This window comes from Protopterus annectens, chromosome 8.part0 (assembly GCF_019279795.1).
Source record: "Protopterus annectens isolate FY-2018-M chromosome 8.part0, PAN1.0, whole genome shotgun sequence".
NCBI classification, from domain to species: domain Eukaryota; kingdom Metazoa; phylum Chordata; order Ceratodontiformes; family Protopteridae; genus Protopterus; species Protopterus annectens.
Window position 1 is genome coordinate 140777230 of NC_056741.1, and position 26568 is coordinate 140803797.

At 36.7% G+C, this 26568-nt stretch overlaps 1 protein-coding gene across 1 annotated transcript in view; it reads left to right on the forward strand.

Moving 5' to 3' along the window:
• LOC122808163 (alpha-1-macroglobulin-like) overlaps window positions 1-26568 on the forward strand; it is a 404161-nt gene that overhangs the window by 222454 nt on the left and 155139 nt on the right. The window contains exon 6 of the mRNA XM_044079136.1: window positions 14894-14975. Within this exon, the coding sequence (XP_043935071.1) occupies window positions 14894-14975 (82 nt within the window). The remainder of the gene's footprint in view (window positions 1-14893; window positions 14976-26568) is intronic.

Sequence of the window (26568 nt, forward strand, 5' to 3'; positions counted from 1 at the left end):
ATAGAACAATTTGGTTAATTAGGGGAAAGTATAGGCTCAATACAGGTAATATGGCCACAAGACAGATAATATTGTATCTTCCCTCTTCTTGGACCTATCTAAAGTTTCTAACTCATTGTGTCCTACAAGAGTATAGTCATTGGGAAAGCACAGTTTCTGTGTATCCTCTAAGAGTATATTCACTTTTACCTAGATTTTCGTGTACTTCTGAAACAACTATACTTGTCACTGTTTTTCAAGTCTGATTTGTGACATCCTGGTCAAGGTACATACATAAAAAACTAAGGTATCTACAAGCTAACATAATTTCCTAAGCATAACAGTAAAATGATTATCATGGGATGTGTAGAGATGGAGTCATACCTCTCGACTGTAGAGATTTTCGCAGAATGTGCAGATTATTACCTCTTACTTTTTTATTTGTTTATAGTGTTCTGGCAAATCATTGAGGAGTGAAGTCAGAAAATAATGACAGACATCAGACATTCAGACTTTGTGCCTGTCAAAAAATTTATGCTAATGCAAAACCTGTTATTTTATCAACTTTCTCAAGTTTTTAAGAGCAATATTTAAAAATTGTCCAAATTGTTGAGCCTTTCCTCCCCATTATTTATGGCTATGTCCAGATTTCTTGCTGAAAGAGGTTGAGAGGTATGGTTGGAGTTATTAAGGAGTGTTTACAAAAAGGTATGAAAAACAGGACATTTCCATGTTTATAGTAATAATATGAAAATAGTGTGTAATACTGTTCTGTTGGGGATGGTGTATTCAAGCACTGAGTCTTAATAAAAAATTACATTAAAACATGATATGTAATGTAAAGACATTCTGAGATATAAATGCCCCTTTGATAACCCAGTTATAATGGCTTCTGGCTTTTCCCAGTTAAGGGTCGCCACAGAGGATCACCTGTCCGCTTATAATTGGCAGTGGAGTTTTACCGTGTTGACTTGCCAGCCCGGACCTTCCACTGAAGGCACACACATGCACGCACTCATGCCTGGGGCCAATTTAGAGTGTCCTATCCACCTACAGCATGTCTTTGGGATGTGGGAGGAAATCAGAGAACTCAGATGAAACCCACACGACCACAGGGAGGACATGTAGACTCCGCACAGAAGGCACCCCAGCTGAGGATCAAACCGGAGAGCCTCTTGCTGTGAGTTGGCAATGCTAACCGCTGCTCCACCGCGGTCGCCCATAACCCAATTATGACTATTACCAATATTTTCATAGCTGCATTAACTTAATAAAACCTGATTGAACTACAGGTGAACAAATGGTGGCATCTTATACAAAACATTAATGCTCACAGTGTTGTCACTGATGCCTGCCCTCTAATGCAAATGATTTTGTAGATTAACAGTGTCTTGCAATATTGTGAAATTATAATATGCATAATTTGCATAGATTTGGTAATATCACAAAACAGCAGTGTGCTATCTTCTCTTGCCATACATAAATGGAAAGCTCTTGAACAGGTGAACAGTTCTATCACTGATATATCAGATCTATCTTGCATAATTAAAGAGATATAACCCTTTGCTTGACCATAACACCACAAATCACTGTATTGCCCTAAGGCACCTAAACTGGCTTGAGCTACCTCACCTCTTCATCTATTCTCAATTTCAGTTTGCACACAGATTAGTCTTTCACTGTGAAAAATATGTTGCCCTAAGCAGTATACTACAAGTCCACTTCACTAATAGAGCTGTCCCTTCTGTTGACAAAAATCTCACTAGTTTACAAAGCTCTTTACACCAATTCTATCACAAAATCCTGTAACTCAATCCCCCCTTCAGTCAGGCTCCTCAACAACACACATATATTTAAATGTAAATTAAAACTGTTCCTGCTTGACTCCTGGCTGTGCTCCTGCTATTCCCAGGTTAAATTATTCCTAAATTATATGTCCTATGTTCCGATATATGTCAGTGACTATCTCTTCTCTCTTCTCTCTTCGTTTTCTGTCTTCTGCCTTTCTTCTGTGAAAATGCATATAATTATTATAGCAATAACCCACGCCTGGGTGTGGGTAATGCTAAATTTACCCACGGTTGGCATGGTTTGGTCCCGAAGCCCGGACCAAACAAAGCCAACCTTGGGTAAATTAAGCATTACCCACACCCAGAAGTGGGTTATTGCTATTATACCATGACATTATTTAAGAAAAGAAACTATTACTTTTCTTAAATAATGGCATAGTATAATGCCTGTTTACTGCCCTTCCGCAGATGTCTGGCATCCTCGGCAGTTCTGATGTACTGCGCGCCTGCGCAGTACATCAGAGTTGTAACAAAAGCAACGGAGAAATCAAGATCTCCGTTGCTTTTTTATGTTTTGCTATGTTAAATGAGTTTAACATAGCGAGACAGTTTTAAAATAAGCAACGGACATCCGCTGCTTATTTTAAACTGTCTCGCTATGCTAAACTCATTTAACATAGCTAAACAAAAAAAAGCAACGGAGATCTTGCTTTCTCCATTGTTTTTAAAACACTGTCTCGCTATGTTAAATGGGTTTAACATAGCGAGACAGCTTTAAAATAAGCAACGGAGCTTATTTTAAAGCTGTCTCGCTATGTTAAACCCATTTAACATAGCGAGACAGTGTTTTAAACGAAGTTATACTAATGGAAAAAGTCCGGGCGACGGACCTTTTCCATTAGTATAACTCGATTTACAACGGGCACGCTGGCCAATCAGCGTGCGCGTTTTGGGGGGATCATGGTATAAATAGCAATAACCCACACCTGGGTGTGGGTAATGCTGGATACACCCACGGTTGGTGTGGTTTGGTCATGAGGGCGAAGCCCAAGTAGCCAAACAAAGACAACCGTGGGTAAATCCAGCATTACCTACACCCAGAAGTAGGTTATTGCTATTATACAATGACATTATTTAAGAAAAAAAAATACGTTTCTTAAATAATGGCATTGTATAATGCCTCCTTGCTGCCCTTCCACAGCTGTCCGGTATTCTGCGGCAGATCTGATGTACTGCACATGCATATGCTTATGCAGTACATCAGAGCTGTGGGCAAAAGCAACGGAGAAAGCAAGATCTCAGTTGCTTTTTACAAACTGTCTCGCTATGTTAAAGGAGTTTAACATAGCGAGACAGCTTTAAAAAAAGCAACGGAGAATTTCCGTTGCTTTTTTAAAGCTGTCTTGTTTTGTTAGACGCATTTAAGATAGTGAGACAGTTTTGAAAAAAGCAACGGAGAAAGCAAGATCTCCATTGCTTTTTACAAAGTGTCTCGCTATGTTAAAGGAGTTTAACATAGCGAGACAGCTTTAAAAAAAGTAAAGGAGAATTTCCGTTGCTTTTTTTAAAGCTGTCTCGCTATGTTAAACCCATTTAACATAGCGAGACATCTTTAAAAAAAGCAACAGAGATAGGAAGATCTCCACTACTTTTTTTAATGCTGTCTCGCTATGTTAAACTTGTTTAACATAGCGAGACAGTGTGTAAAAAGCAATGGAGATTTTGCGTTCTCCGTTGCTTTAAAAAAAGAGTTATACTAATGGAAAAAGTCCGGGTGACAGGACCTTTTTCCATTACTATAGTTCTGATTTAAAATGTGCACGCTGACCAATCAGTGTGCACATTTTAGAATATTAATGGGAGGTCGTTGTATAATATGACTTAATGTACTGCACCCAGTGCTGACTATGTTGCTGCAAAGAACACTTGTTTGTTTCATAGTTTTCACTTTGTATGAAATGCTGGACATTCTGTATATTGCATAGTACTACTGTAAATAGTTCTAAAGCAGTTTTGTTATGTAATGCTGTTAAATGTTACTTGCGTTTTCTTTATGTTGCATATGTGCTACTGTTATTATTTTTTGAGGAGAAATTCTCCTTAGCCTCAGCCAAAATGGGCTTGTTTGCCCAGTCAGGCATTTCCAGTTAATAAATTAAAATAAATACACAAACCATATATGAAGGGTCACATACAAAAGTTAAGGTGGGAAGGTTCCTCTCTAGATAAGCTGTGCTTGAACATAGGAATGGTGCAGGGGTGTCCTCTTTCATCATTGTTATTTGTTATATATTTAGAGCCATTGGTGAAAAAAAAAGAGGGAAAAGGGATCACAAATTCAAGAATATAAATAGTATGTTAATCAAGAAAAGCTGTCTTTATTTGCAGATGATATTATGTTGAACTTGAAAAATCCAGAAAATCATATTTTACAGTACTAGGCTAGCTGACCTTGTGGGCAATTTTAAGCCTTGCCAGTTTCCTTTCAAACCATATACCTTGCGTCAGGGAAGTAAACAACTTAACCATTACACCATTTGGAACATTTTGCTACAGATGAAAGTCTTTTTGGAATATAAAATTAATGAACAGAGAAAAAATATAATTCAAAAATTGTGAAAGTAGAAGCTCTTGATTATGGACGGATATAAAGCAATACAAACAGTGAAAATGTTTTTAGAAAGTTCAGTTTTATACACAGATCATGCATATTTTATTATCAACTAGAGGACAAGTTCTTCATTATAATTAATAAGTTGTTTTAAAAATGTATTTGGGAAGGGAAGAATGCAATTGTTAAATGGGTAAAGTTGATCCTCCCAGTAGATCAAGCTGGTCTAGGATTACCTGAATGAAGGGATACTTTGGAGCTACACAGTTAAGGCTTATATTCATAACACAAGCATGAGGTTGTAAATGAAAGTGGAACAGGATTATGATGATGATGAAATGAGAAATAAGGAGAGAGCTGGATGTTTGGATGTAGTTCCATAAGAAGAATAACGGCTATACAGAGTATTATGTTCATAACGTAGCAGAAAGTATTTTTAACAACTAAGCCAACATAGGAATTGGAAAAAAGATTTTGCCAATAGAGATGACAGCAAGTAGGGGTATAGAAAATAATGAAAAGGGGGTGGACTTTACTGGAGAAAATTAGCAAAGGAACTAATGTATCGGCTGCAGATAACTATACAGGGAAATATAACAGAGTAGGATAAGATTAAGCAGAAGTTTAGACAGCAGTTTAGAGACTGCCTTCCCTACCAGGGATCAAAGATATTGTAGGTAATAAACTTAGTTTTACTTTTAAGAACAGAATATCACTAAAGCGACAACTTTGTTATAAATCTACAGGTAAAGTCCAACTGGGCAGTAACCCATTTTCAGTGAAAGCCTGGGGAAAAAAGCTCCAGAGTATTAAAAAACATGTCAAAACAATAATTTTACAATCTTTAAAGATTACACAAAAAAACTACAGTGAATGATAGTTAAAGTAAACCTATATGGGCACTGCAAGAAAATTAGAACTATAACAGTTTTTTTTCTGTTAATGTATGTTTATTTGTGTTTTTTCAATTGTAATTTAATAAGGATGTTAAGAAATAAAATGTGAAAAGCAAAAAATAACTAGCAAGTCTTATTTCTGAAAACAAATTATTAGATTGCTTTGATTTGTAGGTTGGTAACTTATAAATGCAATGTTGATCAGGCTGCAGGAGATTTGGAAGTGATAAGCCAATAAATAGACAACATAATTGCCATGCTGTCCTTCTGGGTCTTCGGTAAAAGTAGCAGACCTGACATAGGCAAGCCCTCTGTGTCTTAAATTAAAATATGCCATCAGCAAACCAAAAGGTAAGATAGTCAGCTCTGATGTGTCTTTCTAGTTTCTTTGTTGGACTATGCCATGCTCAAGTGTAGAGTCACTTTATTGACAACTTTGAGACAGCTAAGCATATTAATAAAATAACTGTGATCCTGAACTAAGCAAAATGTCACAAATAAAACTAAGACTTTGATAAACATTATTTCTTGTCTCATTACCTATATTACTGGGTATATGTCAGGTGATCAATAAACCAAAATCTCAGAATGCATTAGTTTGCAAGATAAAAGATCAAATGTTTTTTTTTCCTAAATGACAGTAAAACAAATCACACTCTCAGCATATTATATATACAAGGTCCGAGATCACACCACACTTGGAAAGAGCAAACTCCAGATCCCAAGAAATACCAACATTAAGGACAAAAGCTCTTTCAAGCTTTTAACTTTCAAACTAATGCAACTTGATATTTTCATGTATCGATTACCTAAGGTAGACGCATACTACTTTTTTTTTTTTTTTTTGCTAGTAATGGATTTATTCAAACACATACGACCTAAAAAGGCTAGTATTACTGTTTATTTTTCTAAACACAACACTACTATGTGAAACAGAAAGTGCATTGTATCAGGCAGAGAGGTGTTTCTTACTAGAACAGGAAAACAGACTGAAATTGCTTGTCCGTATTGTTTTTGTCTTGTTAGATACATTTCACCATACTCTAGAGGATCACTGCAAGTAGGGAATTATCTACAACCCCTGAAGTACAATAACCCCTGAAATGATTACACTAAGAACAAGTGTGCAGACATACCTCTCAACCTATTAGAACAAAAAATCTATACAGCTGAGAAGTATGCATGTGGGAGGTACAGATTCCTGTGGACAGTTTGGGGCACAAAAGTACTTTCAGTTGTTGTTGTTGTTTGTCTTTCGGCTTTTCCCGGTTAGGGGTCGCCACAGCGGAACTCTGGTCTGCTAATGATTGGCAGTAGATGTTTATGAATGCTGAGGTGCCAGCTTGACGTCCAACCTTCAGTGAAGGCACGCCCATTTACGCATGTCTTTGTACTTAATATAATTTCTTTTCAAAAGAAAATGCATGTACTATTCTGGCTATCTGACTTGCATGAATTTTGTAAAGAGTATGAAGTCTGAAACTTGAATGTCTGTCAATATTTTCTGACTTCCGTCCTCAATGATTTGCCAGAAAATCATAATTTTATGAGAAACAGACCAAAAATATGAGATGAAAATCTGGGCATTCGGCAAAAATCTGTACAGCTGAGAGGTATTATTGCCATGCAGGTCATTACCTGTCACTGTAATTAATAGCTTGCACATGTGACAGGAATAGCACTCACAGTTCCGAAAAATAAAGTTTGTTCCTTTTCTCTTTCTGCTCTACAATCACACTACACTTATACTAAGTATTGCTACAAGACATCTTTCAGTTTTTGTGTTTTATAAATAGCTGAAAACATAAGTGAGAAAACAAGAAGCGTATATCCAAAACCACATACCTTGAACCCAATATCTCTACAGTCAAGAATCTGTTTAAAAGTGCTCTCATTCTTGGCCTGCTTAAATAATGGTGTAGCCATTATACTTTTCTGGGTATTCTTTAATGGAAGTGTCTCTTTCTTTTAATCCATGTTTTGCCAAGCCTACTTTCAAAAGTATATTGGTATGGAATGCTGTACCTTTACAGCTGAACTTGTTTAAGTCATGATGAATCAACAAAATATCATTACTAACTGTATTATATCTTGTAATTATATTATCCTGTAGTGATATGTATCTTACTATTTACAAGGATTTTAATGTATATAGTGCCCTATATCAATGCACATCATTCTCATACTAACAGATGGCAACAACAGATTGCAAACACTTTGGCAATTTTGAAACTTTTAACTTATTCTTCAGAAATGAAAAGGTATAAAACATTATTGTTTACTAGCTTACCTAGAGGGTGAATCATGTGGCAGTTGTTTTACTTTAAACACCCTTTGCATCACAACCAAAAATTGTCTCATGGCACATTTTAGATGATGGTTAGGTATTCCAATAACATAACCTCTCCAAAAACAAAGCATCTCAACTTATTTGCTCAAGAATCAGGGACACAGACAAAAATTAATAAAAGATAAAAACCCCAAATCAGGGACCGTTTTTAAATATTATTAATTTATGACTTAATTCACTTAGAATGTTATTAGAATAGTATATTTTGCTTTAATATACATTTTTCTGAATAAAAAAGTATGAAACTAATGAGGGTTCTGCTGACTGACTGTAATCCTTAGTGATTTACCAAAAACAATGGAAAAAAAATGATGGACAAGGCAACAACATGAGGAAAAACCAAGGAGATTATGCAAAATCAAGGACAGTTGAGAACTATGCCAGAATCATTTGGATATTACTTGGTACCTCCTCCCAAATCGTTACAAGAAGCAACAAGGCTGTTTGATGCAAATGTTTGTGGAAGGGAGGGCTGTTACAGTAGAGCTTAGCACAACATCAAGGAAGAAGATCAGTAAGAGACATAACAGCAGTGGTATTCTCACTGCATCCCTTTGTTTCTTCTTTTTGTGGTGATAGTGAAAGAATTTAAACTCATCTGCCAAAAACTGATCTGCAAAGGTAGCACCTCATCAACTATTCCCATGCCATGCCTTACTCAGACCACTGTGAAACTTCAGCCAAACAAACTATTGAACAAGCAAGATATGGACTGTCATCTGCTGAGGTTTATTCAGTGATACCACATTCAAAGCAGGTCACATATGGGGAAATCAGTAAAATGCTAAAATTTTATGTTTCTGATCAGATAACAGATTCATTAAAACAGCACTGCCAAAATAACTTTACAGTGTTGATTCAGCAGTGGAAGACATTAACTCCAGCCTTGTCCTGTTTCCCTCCCTTTTAGCCTCACTATGTTCCATATCAGCAATAAGCCAGACTTTCTGATTTATTAATCCATTAGAACCAGCACCCAGCAGTCTACTACTGGGCCTGCAGTATTCTAACCATCTTCTTTCCCAATGTGGCATTATTACTGGTGATGTTGGAATGAGTCCGAAAATGCAGAAGCAATTGATCTAATGACCTTTAAGTTGTTGCACTCAACATTTCTCTGTCCGGGCATTTGGCGAAAGTAATTACTTGACAAAAACAGAGCACAATGACTATTAGTGGGCCTAGTACTTTTGCTTCTGAATTTTTTAGCATGTTTTATGTCAGATTATGTTTTCTACAAAAATCACAACTGATGAAAGAAAGAGAGAGTCACTACTGGTTATCTGCGAACACAAAAAGTGGCACATCAAATCTAAGATTAATTTATGATTCACGGCATGAAATGTGGATAAAGGATACACTTTATTTTGAAGATAATCATCATTTTTTATGTATATACAATTCAAGTAGAATCGGTATCCACATGAATGCTCATGTATCTCCAACTGAACAAATTCTTATCCTCACATTAAGACCTACTTGTGGTGTATAATAATTATCAGTAGTACTCTGTGGTGCATTATAACGCAGTGTGCCAAAATAAACAATGTTCCCTTTGGTGAAATGACATAACCATAAAATGAAAATTCACCTTTAGCAGGAGACGGGAAGTTTTTTTTTAATAATCACAGAGGAGCTGTCTTCACCAGAGATCTTCACACTGCTGCCTGTGATGCCAGCATAGTAGAAATGTGCTGATGACCCCACCTGGTCTGCACTGCAAACATTTTCCCTAAACTCTAAGTCTTCTCTCAGCAATCCTACTCTTCTGTTGAAAATTGGTTAAATGGTGCAGGACTACTCCTAAACCCACCCACAAATACAATTATTGTTTTTTACATCAAAAGAACTCTCATCACAGAACCCCACATTTATTATTACCTCTGACAGTATTACAGTTATTGAGCTTGTAAATCAGACAAAACTACTAGGCATCATTGATGACCAGATGACATTTGTCACCATATATCCAAGGTAATTTTAAAAAAGCACCAGAAACTGAGGTCACTATATAGAATAAAAACATTCCATACTGATACTGCCAAGGAACATATAGCCTAAATGTTCCTTCTACCATCCCTGCTTTCTGCTGCTCCTGTCTTCACAAACCTTCAAACCTCAGTGCTAAATAAGTTACAATACTACCATAAAACTGCCAAATTTGCAACTAACCACCACTATAGAGAGCATCACTGTCTAGCCTTTAAGGAACTGAATTGACTGCAACTACCACACCTGCTATCATTAACTCAACTTGCTGTAGTGCACAACTTAACTTATAAATCTGAAAATTTCTCAGCTCTGAACAATGAGATACAGCTTTACACCCTAACTAGAGAATTAAAGTCCCAAGACAAATTTTTACCTACTTTAACCAAATCATTGAATACTGCAAGTATCTCCTTATATACTTGCACAACTGCTAAGTTATGGAATGCTCTACCTTTATCCATTAGATCTATACCTAGTATCTGCTTGTTTGAATCACTCAAGATCCATCTAACAAATAAATATCTTTGCTCCTGCGTAACCCCTGACTAATCTCACTTCAAGTTTTTTTCTCTGCATACTGACACTTTTTTCTACTTATCTTGTTCTGTTCTAGTGTGTCAGTCACATTTAACTATATTCTTCTTCTTCTGTAATGCTATGCTACTATTACTGTAGTCCAACTGTCTTGCCCCTTCACCCAACTCTAATAACCCTGTATCACAAGCTAAACAGACTACTCTCTTGCCACTTGCCTTCCTGCTCATCATGTCTTCCTTCAGAAACTCTCATAACATATTCTTCTTTTCTTCTTTCTCATCTAGCTATGTTAAGACAGCCTCAACATAATAAAAACACATTTGTTTGTAATGCAAAACTTTTGTACACAACTTATCTCTCAACCCCCGTGACAGCAGTCTATAGTTATCTTTTACCATTTAATGTATTGTGTATGAGTGTGTTAAAACTGTGATATAATTCATATGTAATGTTTATAACATTTTTGTAATACTTATGAAAATTTCTGGAGCTTTTCTCCTGGGCCTCCAGTGAAAAAGGGTTGTTGACCAAGTCTGACTTTCTCTATAAGTGATGGTAATAAATAATTAATATTAGTATCAATGCATATCCTTGGCAAAAATTCTCAACAGAAGAAAATTATTTAACCCTTCTGACTATTGTATACCATTTGCTTTGTGAAACAGTCAATTAAAATATGCAAGGCTGTCCCAGCACAGTTTTAAAAAAAAAGGTTTAATAAGCCTTCAGTATCCCAAATAATAAAACCAATGGTCTAGCCTGTGCAAGCATAACCTATAGAAAACTGACCAAAAAATGAGAAGCGATACAGAGCTGATATGAATATTGGTCCTAGATAATTGCCATTGTTAGTGACACCTGGACCCCATGTGTTAAAACATGAAAAGTTGGGGATGTTATGAAAATGCAAACAGATATGGCAATAAAATAATGTTAGCAATATAACAATCTAGTACAGTGGTGTCCAACAGATGGCCCTATGACCACAATCTGGCCCACCAAAGCATTCTATTTGGACCTGGGAATGTTCTACAGCAAACTATTTTGAATCAACAGATACATGCTGGACATGGAGTGTGGCCCCCCAAACCTTACCAAGTATGGTAAGTGGCCTCTGAACTATTTGAAAAGTGGCCCATGAGCCAAAAATGTTCACCAGCCCTAATCTAGTACTTTCTAAACTCTATTAGTTAAAAGTATAAAGGAGATTTTGAATGTATTCAATTAATGCTTGTTTTTATGAAATGAAAGATACATTGCCATATGGAAAACCCCCAAACATTACATGATTTCTATAAAGTGTGTTCAAAATCTGGAGATACAAGATACACTTATTTACTACTTTGCAGTGCTGAAAACTGGCTACCAGGTGGTAAAGGTAACACAAGTTATGCATATACTGAAATCTAGAAAGAATCCAGACAGTTTTAAAAACTATGTGGAAAATGAATCATAATGTAATTGTAAAATAGCTAAAATATCCTACTTTATTTTACAGCTATATTAATATATAATCAGCAATACAGATATGGTTTCATGGAAGATAAATTGTCTGGATATTATTATCTCATGCAATAGATTTGGCATGATAAAAGTAGGGCAGGTTGCAAATACTAAAATTGATAAGAAATCAAAAGCTACTGTGCAGTTCACAATATATAAACTCTGCTTTACATACAATTGCACTGTGTTCACAGAATAAAACAACTGTGATTTTTCTTAACTTCCAATAAGATGCTTGGAATTTGTGTTATCTGTCATTTTTCATACCTAGAAGTACAGAACTGCAATAAAACTGAACGCGTTTTTATTATTGAATGAAGCGTTTTCGCCACAACTATGTTATGGCTTCATCAGAGAAATACAACAACCGGGCAAACAGCCCCAAGAAATATTCAAAAATCAGGAAATGACATATTGTCAACTTCCTGAAACCAGGATAATACAAAACGCTGACGTATGCCATCATTTAAAAGTTTAACAAGCATAAATGAACACACATGAAATTAGAAATAAAAAATTTTTGTAAAACTTAACTAATATAATGTATGTTCTTTTAAAAACCTATGATCAAATAGTAAAACTTTCAATGGATAAACAACCCTCTCTATAAAATGACAAAAATGTGTAAGTACCAAACGATACAATTTATCCAATGCAGCGGGAAGTTATTTTGGTGTGAGTACAACCATAATTTGCACCAATTCACTACAGTTTACAAAGATTACCACAGTGTACCTATCTTAAATAACTCCTTAATTTCAACACAGGAGTAATATTACAGTTAATGTTAAGCCCAGGATGCCGAAAAGCATCTAGACGCAGCTGCCATTCCAATTCACGGTTCTCCAATATGAGTGAGAATGGGCCCCCCCTAGCTTTCAGTGGCACATGGTCTATGGCCATAAAATGAAAGCTATGACCCGGGTAGAGGTCAATATGCTTGGCCAGTGCATTATCGCTCCTCCTATTTTTGATAGCATACATGTGTTCATATACCCGGTCACGGACCCTACGGTCTGTTTTACTGACATAGAAGGCGTGACAACAATCACACATGGCTATATAAATGATGGACTTACTCTCACAGTTCAATGGAAAACAAATGGAGTATTTCTTACCCCTAACGGTGAACGTTTCACCTGATTTAACCTTATTGCAAAATTTGCAAAATCCACAAGGGTACATTCCTTTCTGTTTGTTAAAAGTGTATTGGGATATGTCCCTTTGTAACAATTCCTTAAGGTTACTGGCCCTTTTGAAGACAAATTTAGGTGCACTACCAAGCTTTTCCACTAAAAAGGTGTTAGTGGCTATAAAATGCCAGTTTTTACGTATTATGGATAAAATACCTTTGGAATTCTTACTAAAAGTAGTGATGAAACTCAAGGAAAAGTCACATTCTTCACCTGGTGAAGGTGTTTCCACTGTTAGACCAGTGCTGATGTTCAAAACATTGGCACACCCAACATCAGTAGGATCAATGGAGATGGAAACAGGTTGGGCTAGTAGAGGTTTGTAAAAGCCATTAACCCTTTTACTGTCAACTTCTTGAATCAGGTCAGACAGTAATGAGGCAGGGTACCCTCGATTTGTAAACAATTCTCTCAACAATTCACATTCTTTTCTAAAGTCACTTATTGTACTGCACATTCTCCCTGCCCTTACCAACTGTCCCTTTACTATGGAACGTTTCTGTTGGTACGGATGAAAACTGGAAAAATGCAGGAAAGAATTGCAGTACGTAGGTTTCCTAAAAACTGTTGACGTTAGAACCTTACTTCCAACGTCCTTCACTAACTTAACATCCAAGTAGTCTATCTCGGATGATGAGAAATTGAATGTGAATTTTAGGAACTCTGTTGTTGAGTTCAGAACATCCACAAAGGCTTCAGCATCTAACCTAGAGCCCCTGAACAGTGTAAAGATGTCGTCAAGGAACCTGGTGTAATATTTCACTGGACTCATCAACCCAGATGTCTTATGTAAGAAATTGGCCTCCCAATAGCCCATGAAATAATTGGCAACGCTCGCCCCGCAGGGCGAGCCCATAGCGACACCTTGTTTCTGAAGGAAGAATTCACCATTGAAGGTGAAATAGTTGGAAGAAAGGACTATGTCTAATAATTCAGTGACCAAATCCACTTCCAACCTAGAAGCCCCGAAATCCTTAAGTGATAGACCTATCCACTCTATAGCCTCCTGGTGTGGAATGGAGGTATATAGGTCTACCACATCAATGGTTAAAAAATTGTTCTCAACATCAAACGGTATACCATTGATGTTACCCAAAAAGGACCAGGAATCCTTGCAGATGCTAGGGATGAATTTAATATATTTAAACAAAATGTTGTTAATAAGTTTAGAACAAGGGTAAGTGATAGATGACCTCCCATCAATCAAAGCCCTCATAGGGGGATTATTGATATCTTTATAAATCTTAGGGATTCCAAACATGACAGGAATTTTTGGTAAGGTGATATCAATGTAATTGAACGTGTCAATGTCAATTTTCCTTTCAAGAAGCAAGTCACGAAAGTAACCCCTAATCCTATGATACCCTCCATTAACTTCACTCTTCGAAGACTTGGTGTAAGCAATTAAGGAGTTATTTAAGATAGGTACACTGTGGTAATCTTTGTAAACTGTAGTGAATTGGTGCAAATTATGGTTGTACTCACACCAAAATAACTTCCCGCTGCATTGGATAAATTGTATCATTTGGTACTTACACATTTTTGTCATTTTATAGAGAGGGTTGTTTATCCATTGAAAGTTTTACTATTTGATCATAGGTTTTTAAAAGAACATACATTATATTAGTTAAGTTTTACAAAAATTTTTTATTTCTAATTTCATGTGTGTTCATTTATGCTTGTTAAACTTTTAAATGATGGCATACGTCAGCGTTTTGTATTATCCTGGTTTCAGGAAGTTGACAATATGTCATTTCCTGATTTTTGAATATTTCTTGGGGCTGTTTGCCCGGTTGTTGTATTTCTCTGATGAAGCCATAACATAGTTGTGGCGAAAACGCTTCATTCAATGATAAAAACGCGTTCAGTTTTATTGCAGTTCTGTTCTTCCGGACAAGGGTCTCGTGGATTGTGTTTCTTATTGGTTTTGTTTTTTTTCTATTTTGGTTTGTGATACCTAGAAGTAACAAGATTTTAATTGATGGTTAGGAGTTACCTGATGGAACATGACTTTTTAAACGATCACTTTTCTTCCTACCCAGGGTACCAAACAGAACTAACTTATAAGCACCCAGACGGTTCCTACAGTGCATGTGGCAATAGTGACTCATCAGGCAACACCTGGTAAGTTCAAGTAAAAATTACATTTACTGTAAATACTCAACACAAATGTGAGATACTATTCTATGTCTTTTGAAACGGTCTTCTTATTACAGGGCACATCAAGGCTGTATAACCTTGAAATTATACAAGGTTACTAAGTCCCATTGTTAGTACTGTTTTACTATTAATCTGTAGTCTGATTATATCTAGGAATGTTTACTGATTTTTTTGATGAAGCTTCTACCCTTCTGTGATCTCCTGAAAAGTGTAACAATACAGCTATTAGAAAGTATACTTGTTGAGAGAGCTTTTAATATTCATGGTCAGAGCACTGTGGTTCCTATAAGAAAGTAATATCCTGGGACATTTTTCAATGTGTGTGTTGTTTTAGAGAGGTTAAGTGAATCATTAATGCACAAGGATGCTAGAGGGATTTTTAAACATCTCAGTAAACAATATAATGTAGCACTAGTCCCTTCTGGTAATTTATAATTTAATATAGATTGAAAATGTCACATGTAAACATGCAAAATATTTTTTGCATGTTTTTAATATTATTAACAATATTTTGACTTCAGTACATCAATGCAGTAAATCAAGGACATATGCAATGTCTTCTAAGAAGTTGTTGTTGTGTCTTTCGGCTTTTCCTGGTTAGGGGTCGCCTCAGCGGAACTCCGGTCTGCTAATGATTGGTAGTTGATATTTACGTGCCGAGTTACCAACCCTGACACACAACCTTCAACAAAGGTACGCCCGTTCACGCATGTCTCCACGCAGAAGGCGCTCTAGCTGGGAATCGAACCGGACAGTGTCTTATTGTGAGACAACGGTGCTACCGTAGCACCACCACCGCGGGCAATGTCTTCTAAGAAGAAAATCAAATAAACAGACAGTGTGTATGAATAGAGAATATAAACAAACCTTTAATAGCAGTAACCTTGTGTACAAAACAAGCATCCTGTGCTGATCCGACAGTTCCAACAGTATGCATTTCCAGTGCTCTGAGGTTATCCATCTCTGTGCCTATCAGACAATTCCTATCAGTATAGACTTCAAAGACCTCTAAGGTTATCCAGCTGTTGAATATACAAAGACAAATCACTGCATGTCAGTAGAATGAGAACTCAGCCTTTATTAGTAACTTCCTCTTTCCACTTAATCTAATATCCATGCAACCTTACAGAAGACAGAAATTATTTTGAAGCTCTGAAGACCTAAATTTATATGTTTGCTTATTTGCTTTGCTTTTAATATATGTCCTGTGCTTTCCACCTGAAAAAAGCACATTATTTATTCATTTGGTTAACAACAGTAAGGTTATAATAAGGTCCTTAAATATTCATGAACGAAAAGACTGAAAAGATTTTGCCTACCAGTATCTTCCATGTTCTGGTGGCTTTGCCTAATGTTTGACCATGTTTCTAATGATTGCAGTGCATAATGGATCCTTTGATCATGGATGAAGGAAAAGGCATAGTGTCATTCTTAGTAGAAATACTTGCATCTAGTAATTCCATGAGATCATTAGCTGAGTGGTATAAATCATGAAGATAGATGAGTCTTTTTTTTTTTTTGAAGGGGGGCACTAGTCCTGCTTTTGTTATGTAAAACTGTGTAACAGTCTAAATATTTTAAATGGACACCACACTGTTTAAGATGGGTAAAGTTATAGAGATTCCATTTGATCCCTTTGCAGTTACCTATTATGCATAATAATTTTAATTCAAGTCTGTGCTGGTAAATTTAGTAACAGAATGATTAAGTTGCAAAGTAATTATTCATACATACATGCATACTTACATACACATATTTAAAGTAGGGGCATTAATGACCTTCTAGCCTGCCAATATACCAAAACTGTGCACAGACTATTCTTAAGAATATCTAAACTAGTACTTGCTTTAATGTAGTTTGCTAGTCTGCTCCGTGCATCAGCTACTCTGTCAGAGAACCAATTAGTACACTTCTCATTCCTATAGAATCTTTTACATAGGTTGTCTGATGATTCTCTACTACCTTTTGATAACCACAAACATTCCCAGAGGTAGTTATCTGTAAATGCCCTATATACCTGAATGTTCAGATATTTTAGTCTTTCATAATACCTTAAAATTTTACATCCATGGATGTTCTTGGTATTTTTCTGCCTGGTATATTTCTACTCTTTCCAGTTTACTCATGCTTGTTTTCTTATAAGGTTTCCATACTGTTATTCCATACTCAAGTTTGGATCTAATGTAACTAACAAACAATGGCTTCATCAATTCTGATTTCCTAGACTATATAAATATTTTATACAACCTCCAATTCTATACTATTATTAACCAATTGGTTGATATGAATAGAAAAAGCTGTATCGACCCATAAACCCGGGTCCTTAATCTATAGTTTCAGTCACTGTGTGCTGTATTAAATATTAATCTTTCAGTTTAATCTCTCAAATCTCATGTGCTTAGTTTTTGATTATTTATTAATATATTATTCTCCTATCCAAATGGTCAGTTTAGTCAATTTCTTTTGCAGATGTGCCCTATCTGTAACACATACAGTCAGTTTACCCAGTTTTAAGTCATCTGCATACAGACCGTAGAACACCTCAGATAAAAAATATAGATCTGAAAGATACAGTCTAAACAAGAAGGGCTTAGGACAGAGCCCTGTGTGACACCATGACTGTAACGAAGAATTTCGCCTGTCCAATTGCTGCATGATACTTGGTCAAGTCCTATTTGTAAGCCATGCAGCTGTCCATCTTAACAAGAATACATCAATACCTAGTTGTTATAATTTATTGATCAGTGTTTTGTGTATGACAATGTCAAATGCTGAAGTAAAATTTGTATAAATTATATCACAGTACACGTTTTCATACATAGCTGTTATTATATTATTATAGAACATTAGGTTACAGGTGGCAACAGATCTATTTTCTACATATTCATGCTGCTATATGGTTTCAAGTCTCAGTTTTTTCCAGTAATGACAATAACTTATCCAATATTGCCATCTCCATTATTTTTACACATGAAAGTAGATTTAAGGGTCTATATGACTCTGGGTTTGTCCTACTCCCCTTTCCCTTAAAGACAGGTTTGATGATCGCATGCCTCCAACCCTGAGGAATCTCCCCATATTTATATGACCTAGTAAATAATACATTAAATGGTACTGTAAGTTCTTGCTGAAGTGTTCTCGCGTCATTTTTACTAATTTCATCTCCTCCCTGTGCTTTGTTTGGATCCAGTTTGCATAGTTCTTTTTCCATATAATCTAATTTGATTTCAGTATTTGAGGTTACCTGGATGTCACTCAGACAACTTATCACCCCTTTTGTGGAACCAAACTGTTTTGCATATGCTTTTTTAAATATATCTATAATTATTGTTAAACCTTTTGTGTTGCTTTGGTTAAACAGATGGAGTGATCAAAACAAAAGTAAAAATGTTAGGCTGAATGTATTCACAATGTTATACACCAACTATCTCATTGTATTTTTTCTACTTTCCTGTTAGTTACCGATGTTGATTCATAATTGATTTACACATCATTCTGTGATTAAATTAAGGATGGGAAACTAGTAACTTGTCTATATCGGGCCAAACTGAAGTTAAGTGGTGCAAATGAGGAAACTGGAGTCATTACTGTCTGATATTGTTTAATTATTAAATTCATGGAAGCACATTAGCTAACCTCATTCATCTTCTAGATAAATGGCCTTAGCCAACTGATTTGCCTATGTGTAGGTATGCCATATATTTAGAGTCCTAGAATCCAGCCTTTGGTAATTAGTATTGTGCTCAATCATTTTGAGGTTATGGCAGTCTGTCAGTGATAGTCAATGAAACAGTAACAGTTATTCCCCTCCCCAAAGGTGGTCTAGCAACAGACCCATAAGCCTGACCAGCCTCATCTGTAAGGCCATGCAGTGTATCATTATGGACCTCATAAATAAAGACACAGGTGACCTCCAAACCCTAGATCCTACCCAATTTGGCTTTGTGAAGGGCAGATCCTGCCTGTTAAATCTGGTGGATTTCTTTGAAAGTGTGACCAAAGCCATTGATGAGGGGAACATCTGTGCACACAGCATAACTCGACTAGGCAAAGGCTTTTGACACAATCCCACATTCAGATATTACAAATAAACTTAGTAAACTGAATGTAAACCCCTTCATTGTAAGATAGGTTGCCAACTGACTCACAAACTGGAAACATAATATCAAAGTAGGTGACTCCATATCAACCAACAGACCTGTTTCGAGTGGGGAGCCACAGGGGTCAGTTCTGGGCCCCATACTGTTTGGTATATACTTCTCAGAAATTCAGGTCAAAACTAAGAGGTTGTGGCTGACAGGTGCATTCATTGAATCCTCAAATGATGTCAGTATACTCCAGCAGGGTCTCACACAGTCTCAAAATTAATGCAAAGAAATGCATCATCATTCCCTTCAGCACAAACAATGTCCCCTCACATTATCAAATCAACAACAATATCCTAAGTACCCATGAAGTGGTAAGGGACCTGGGATCACAAGTTGACTGTGACCTTAACTTTGACCACCATGTGTCTGCTGTAGTAAGGAAAGCTTTCTTTGCAGCACACTTGATTAGTAAAGGAACCACCTCAAGTGCAAAAGAAGTTATAACTCCCCCCCCCCCATACTCAGCACTTATTTGTCCCATAATTGAGTATAACTCCCTGTGTGGCATGTACTGTACTAAGCACCTGCAGCAATTAGAGAGACCTCAGAGGTTTCTAACAAAGAAAATCAAGGGGTTCCAGCACGTGCCTTACACAGACTGACTAAGTCCCTGTCAATATACTCCATATCATATAGACTTGTTAGGGGAGACTTATGCCAGGCCTACAGAGCAATCCAAGAACCAAACCAAATGAGCCTGATGCATATCATACATCAAACAGGACTAGGGCTACCCATTCCAGGGACCTAAATATTGCCTGCAACTTAAACAGGACATGCTGGAGAGACAGATTTATCTCCCAGTGATTACTGCATCTTTGTAACAGGCTACCAATTCATGTGAAACAGAGCACCTCTATGACACTATTCAAGAGGAACCTGGACGAGTGGATGCGGCACCATAAATTCTTAATGGGGATAGTGCACACAACCCTCCTGGACATGGGCAGTCATCACTAAATGCAGTCTTAGGTATTGACTAGTATTTCTATGGTATTACATGCATGGGATGAAATGGCTAAACTTAAAATGACCTCCGGGTTAATAGTTTAGTAATCCCCTATGATCCTATGACCCTATAAATGTGTACTGCTGTTTTCTTTTGGGATAACTATCCTGCACATAATCACTGAAAGCAGAGATGGACTCTGTATTTGATCAAAATACAGTGCTGGCTGTTTTATGTTCCACTTATCCCTTTTGTACTAATGGAAAATAAGTCTTGATTTATACTTTAAGATGTACTTTAAGACTCAGATCAGATTCATATGGATGTCATCTCACATAAAAAAAAAATCACAGCTGAATGAAAAGTAAGTTGATCAAGTGTGCTGCCTTATTTTCTGTGCTAGCTCATGAACAGTGGGATTTTCTGTGCTAGATCATGAACAGTAGGATTTTCTGTGCTAGATCACGAACAGTAGGATTTTCTGTGCTAGATCACGAACAGTGGGATTTTCTGTGCTAGATCATGAACAGTGAGATTTTCTGTGCTAGATCACGAACAGTGAGATTTTCTGTGCTAGATCATGAACAGTGGGATTTTCTGTGCTAGATCATGAACGGGGGGGGGGGGGTTCTGTGCTAGATCATGAGCAGTAGGATTTTCTGTGCTAGATCATGAACAGTGGGGATCAGGACGTTTGTCCTTCCCCACTGTAGATCAATCACAGTGTTGGTATATATAATTAGCACTGGGTGTGGGGGTGCATGGAGGATTCCCCCCAGCCCCCCCAAAAATACTGTTTTTTTTTAGTTACAGTAAAATAAACAGTAATACCCTGTGTACTAAAGGCCAAGAGGAGCAAAATGCTGCTAAAATTGAAATTGTGTCTGAATGTGAAATGTTACATAATGAACAGAAATAAACATAAATGAGAATCATGAATAAAAAACAAAAAGCATTCATGCACCTTTAGTGCATCAAGTTAGAAAGCACTGGGAGCAGAGGAAAAATAAAATGTATGACTCAGTTTGAAATGTTAAAAGGGAATGAAGAAGATACTGGGAAGGAAAGGACTTTATAAATGAATGTCTGATTCCACAGGCAGTGTGGTCAGGAAAAGAATGAAAACAAAATAAGGACAATATGAAAAATAAATAACAGTGTCCTTAAAATATTGTTAGTAAGTGGAAACCCCCCCCCCCCCAAAAAAAAATGAGGAAAGAAGATTGACAATATCAGAATGGCCATTAACTTGCAGACAAAACATAATTTGATTGCAGGGTATTGAATTTATGAGAAGAAGAAGGGACATTTTGAATATGATGGGCTGAAAAAATGCTATGGACTTTTGATCAAGAAAGATGTTCTACACTAGGCATATTGTTTCCATGAAAGAAGGGAATACATTAGATATTGTCAAGCTGAAAGCAGGAAGGACAATGATAATATCAGTGTGGCATGAAGGAGAATATAAAAGCCTGAGTGTCATTTATGTTCCTTTAACATGGAAAGACTTAACTATTTATTTAATGATAAGGAATCATGTTTTCTTTCTACAGAAAAAAGCTAGGGTGGGGAATTTTTTAGCTATCATATAGAGGGTGGGTAGAAATCAAAAATGAAGATTTAAATATTAAGTGAATAAAAAAAGGTTTCAGGCCGATGGGAGATGGTGAATGACGGTACCAGGCAGTATGCATATAGAAGAGATAAAATAAAAAACATAAACAGTATATATTTTGTTGTAAGAATATGAAATAATTAGCTTGTATGAAACAGTGGCATTAACGTTACAGGATTCACAGATCACTAAGCAATTTATAGTGTATTTGATGAAAGCTACAAGAAATAAAGGAAATAAGGAGAAACACAAGATAAATGCAGAATTATTTAAGGAAGTTGAAATTCTAGAAATAATGAATATATTATGGCAAGTTCATATGAGTATGTAACTATTCTGTAATTCTAGAAACAGATTAGTTTGAAAATAACACAAAAAGGTACTTTATAATTTTTAGGATCAATAAGAGGAATGTGGAAAAGGAGCATATAGAGTTAATAGCATGCAGACTGAGTCAGAGAAAAACAAAATGCATTATTCATAAGGAAAATGAGCAGGCATGTAAACATCTGGAAAAAAAGGAAGAATTGACTGAGTGCTCAAAAATTTCTGACAAAGGTAAAAAAATAGCAAGAAGTATTATCCCTTTATGTAAAAGTAAGGTGAAAAGAGAACATCAGATAGAAGGATTAAGAGAAAAGAAATGAGTAATAAAATGTGAAACTAAATACAGTATCTGCAATGTTCTGAAAATATTTGCTTGGAAAACTAAATAATTTGCAAAGTGCTTGGGGTGCCAGCAAATGCAAGGAGAGCAAGTTAAACAGTTAAAAAGAGAGCTGAAAGTTAAAAGATGTTTAAGTTAAGTATGATAGTACTCTGGGTAAAGATTGATTGGATCTTAACTGGTGAAAAAAGGCTGTGACTAGAAAAGATATCAAAGTCTAGTAAAGCATTAATGAATGTTTATTAAGCAATCCAAATAATGAAATAACTTTAATCTGTATTTAATGTATTTTAAAAAAGAGATCTATAACACTTATAAAACTAGGGACTGATATCATTAATAAATACAGATTATAAAATATTAATGAAAAGTTTGAAAATAAACTTTGAAGAAGGGGCAGGTGATACCTTATTTATTTTGATTTATTTTGATTTTGTTTACTGGGTTTGTCTACTTGGTTTCAGTAAAAAAAAACTCTTTCCAGTTGAGGCTAGGGGAGCTCCAACATATTACAAACATTTTTAAACAGACATTGAGTAATATACGTGAACAGACCTTAAATATACATTAACAATTACACATGCATGCATTAATTAGATTACTTTCCTATAAAAGCAGAGGCAAACTATTGCAGTGTGAACAATACTTATGCATTAGTAGATGTTGAACACTGAGCATTTGAAGAGCTTGGGTGGGTTTGTCAGATAATTAATAGATCATGTGATTTGTGCTTAGAAATTCAAAGAAATGGAGATGAGGGAAGGAACTAGGTAGGGCAGAAAATGTTAATATTGCAGTTAACAGGGGGGATGTAAAGCAATTTCAAAGACAATTATATATAAGGTTTTCATAAGGTTTATATTAGAGGTATAGATGGGAGGTGAGCAGTGTTACAAAATAAATAATGGTTTTGATGTCTCCATTGGCACTGACATCTAAAAAACATAAATACCCTTTCTGCTGGTTCCTCTTCAGAACAGAAATCAAAGGTTCCAAAAATTTTGGAATGGACTGAGTCCACAGCACCCACCTCTACCTCAGTGCATTCGACACCAAACACCACACTGGCACCCATGACCTAAATGTTGGGATTGGCTTCTTTAGTTACCACATTGGTACTGGCATCTCCTGCAGCTCCTACCTTCTGCCTCAGTGCTGAAGATTGGAACTTTCTTTACACCCAGGACTACATATTCCCCATTGATCAACCCCTTTCTGGGTCAGCTTTGTAGCCCTTTTGTAGAGAGCCAATAATCCAAGAGCTCCAAGAACAATAAAATTAGAGACTCCACAGCCACAGCAGAAAACAGTTTATTGCAGAAATACAATTAAAATCCAAGTTGTGTCCCCGTACACCAAAATGATACAATGGTTAAGCGCTTTCACCCAGAACACTCCCAGGCTTCTTCAGAACAATTTAAAATTTAAAAAGTCAAGCCTTTTATATAACCAGCAGCTTCATGTCATCCATTAAACAGCAATTGAAGGACTAACCACCCTCCCCATATTTAAAGACAAACCTTCCACATAAAATCCCTGGATATATAAAATTAATACATTAGTAAAATCTTGACACATAACTACTATCTTGCACAAATAATCTTGGAACATAAATAACAAAATGTATACAACACAAAATGAATGTATATGTATGTAAAAAGGTATGTACAAAGTATATAAAAAAATATATAGCTATGTATATATATATATATATATATATATATATATATATACATACACATATATATATATATATATATATATATATATCTATATATATATATATATATATATATATATACATACACTAATATGAAGCTCAAAAGGACATTCATAATTTGGCAACCCTCAAACTAAAAACAGTATTAATACTAATGTGGTCATTTAATCCCAGGGGTTTCCCATCATCTAATTTAATCTGCCAGAATAACTCTCTGTACTGTAGCCTAGCCTCCCAACCCCAGGATCATTAACCACTTGCTCCACCACAAAAAAAATTAACTTTATGTTCCTGGACATCTTAGAGTGTTTATAGAGTACACTGGTTTCCTTTTCCTTGGCAATGCCATGTACATGTTCATGCACTCTCCCTTTCAAACACCTTTCGGTCTTCTCAATATAAAAACTCCAGCATGTTTCAAACACCACCAAATATACCATGCCAAATGTATTGCAATTATAATATCCAGAGGCTTTCATAGCATACTTCCTGGCTGGTAAATAAATGTCTTCTTTGTCCATCATGTATCTACATTAGTTACATGACCTGCACTTAAATGTGTCTGCAGTGGGCATACATTTTTCTGCTCCCAAATGAGCTTATTCCAGGAATTAGAGGAGTGGGAAGATGTGGTTCAAGAAGTCCCAGAGGCCTTTCCAGAACACATGTGATGCAAACTCCCCACAGGGCAGAGGGGTGAGTACTAATGGAAGATGCCATGCTAGAGGCAGAGATAGTCTGATGAGCCAGGGTTCCAGGGAGTCCATCTCTGGCCAACCCTATCAGCGCTCTTGAAAGGAGGCCCAATTGTTTGGCTCTGGAGGCAGTCAGCGGAAGATTTTCTTTGCACCCAATAGCCTGGCAGCAAGTAACCACAGATGCCTGGGTGCTAAGAATCATTTCCAGAAGTTACCTTATCCTCTTCATTCTTTATCCAAGAACTTGTACAAGACTCCCCAATGTTCCTCCCAGTCATAGGGACCAAGCAGCCTTGGAAATACAAAAGCCACTAGAAAAAAGAATAATCCAAGAAGTCTCACCAGACTAGATAGGCTCTAGATTTAACTCAAGGTTCTTTTTAGTGCCAAAAAAGACAGGGAACTGGAGATTGATTCTGGATTTCAGCATTCTTAACAAATTTATTCAACAGTCCAAATTCAGGATGGTCACGGTTCAGTCAATACATCCCTTTCTAGAGGAAAACAATTGGATGTGATCTATAGACCTTCAAGATGCATATTACCACATAAAAATGACCACATAAAAATGGACAAATACTCAATAAGTTTTCTCTGCTTCTGGCTAGGAGCCAATCATTATTAGTTCAGGGTGCTGCCCTTTGGTCTCACCACAGTCCCCAGGGCATTCACCAAATGTATGGCAGCAGTAACGGCTCACTTGAGACTGCACAGATTCCAGGTGTTTCCATATCTAGAAAACTGGCTCATCACTGCTTCCACCAGACGTCTACTGCTACAGGTGACAGAATTCATCCTGCAATTGTTCCTGCAGCTAGGCATCATGGTCAACCTTACAAAGCCTCAACTGACCCCCTCTTAGGATATGGAATTTATTGTAGCTCATCTAAACACTCTCTCTTGTGTGGCCTCTCTACCTGCCCACAGACTACAGAAAATAAAATCTCAAGTTCATTCTCTTTTGTGCTGAGATAAAGTACTAGTCCTGCTAGTGCTTCAGGAATTAGGGTCCATGCCATCAGTGATCGCTCTAGTCCCACTAGCGAGATTCCATGTGAGATTACTGCAATGGCTTCTTGCAAATCAATGGTCCATTCTAACCCACCCAATGAAGCACCCCATATGTATCACAAGTCACTGCAAAAGGACCTATAGTGGTGGATGGAATCAAAACAAATTCTTTTGGACCACTTCTTTGTTCCTCCTCAACCCAAAGCCATAGTGACCAGAGATGCCTCCAAGAGGTGGTGGGGGAGCATTATCTGGGAAAGACAGTCCAAGGCACTTGGCCCCCCGATAGAGGCCAGTCTGCTTATCAAAGTTCTGGAGCTGAGGGCAGTGCTACTGGTGTTGCAAGCATTTCACTGCCTAACTCAAGGAACAAATTGAAATTCAATCAGACAACATGTCCATAGTCTGGTACGTCAACAAGCAAGGGGGAAACAAATCCTGTCCTCCGTGTTGAGAACACCTCTGATTGTGGCAATGGGCCATTGCCTCCAACTGCTTTCTTATAGCAATGCATATCCTGGAGGGTTCAGATGTGATAGTGGAGAAACTAAGCAGATGTATTCTAATGCCTCACTAGTGGTCTCTCAATATCAAGGTAGCGAAGAAGATCTTTCATCCTTGGGGCCAACCTTGCTGCAACCTTTTGTTTCACCCCAGAACAACAATTGCAGAAAGTATTATGCCCTAATCCCCCCTTGGAGGGGTCCCTGAGAGATGATCTTCTCCTCAACTGGCCTTGGGTCTCC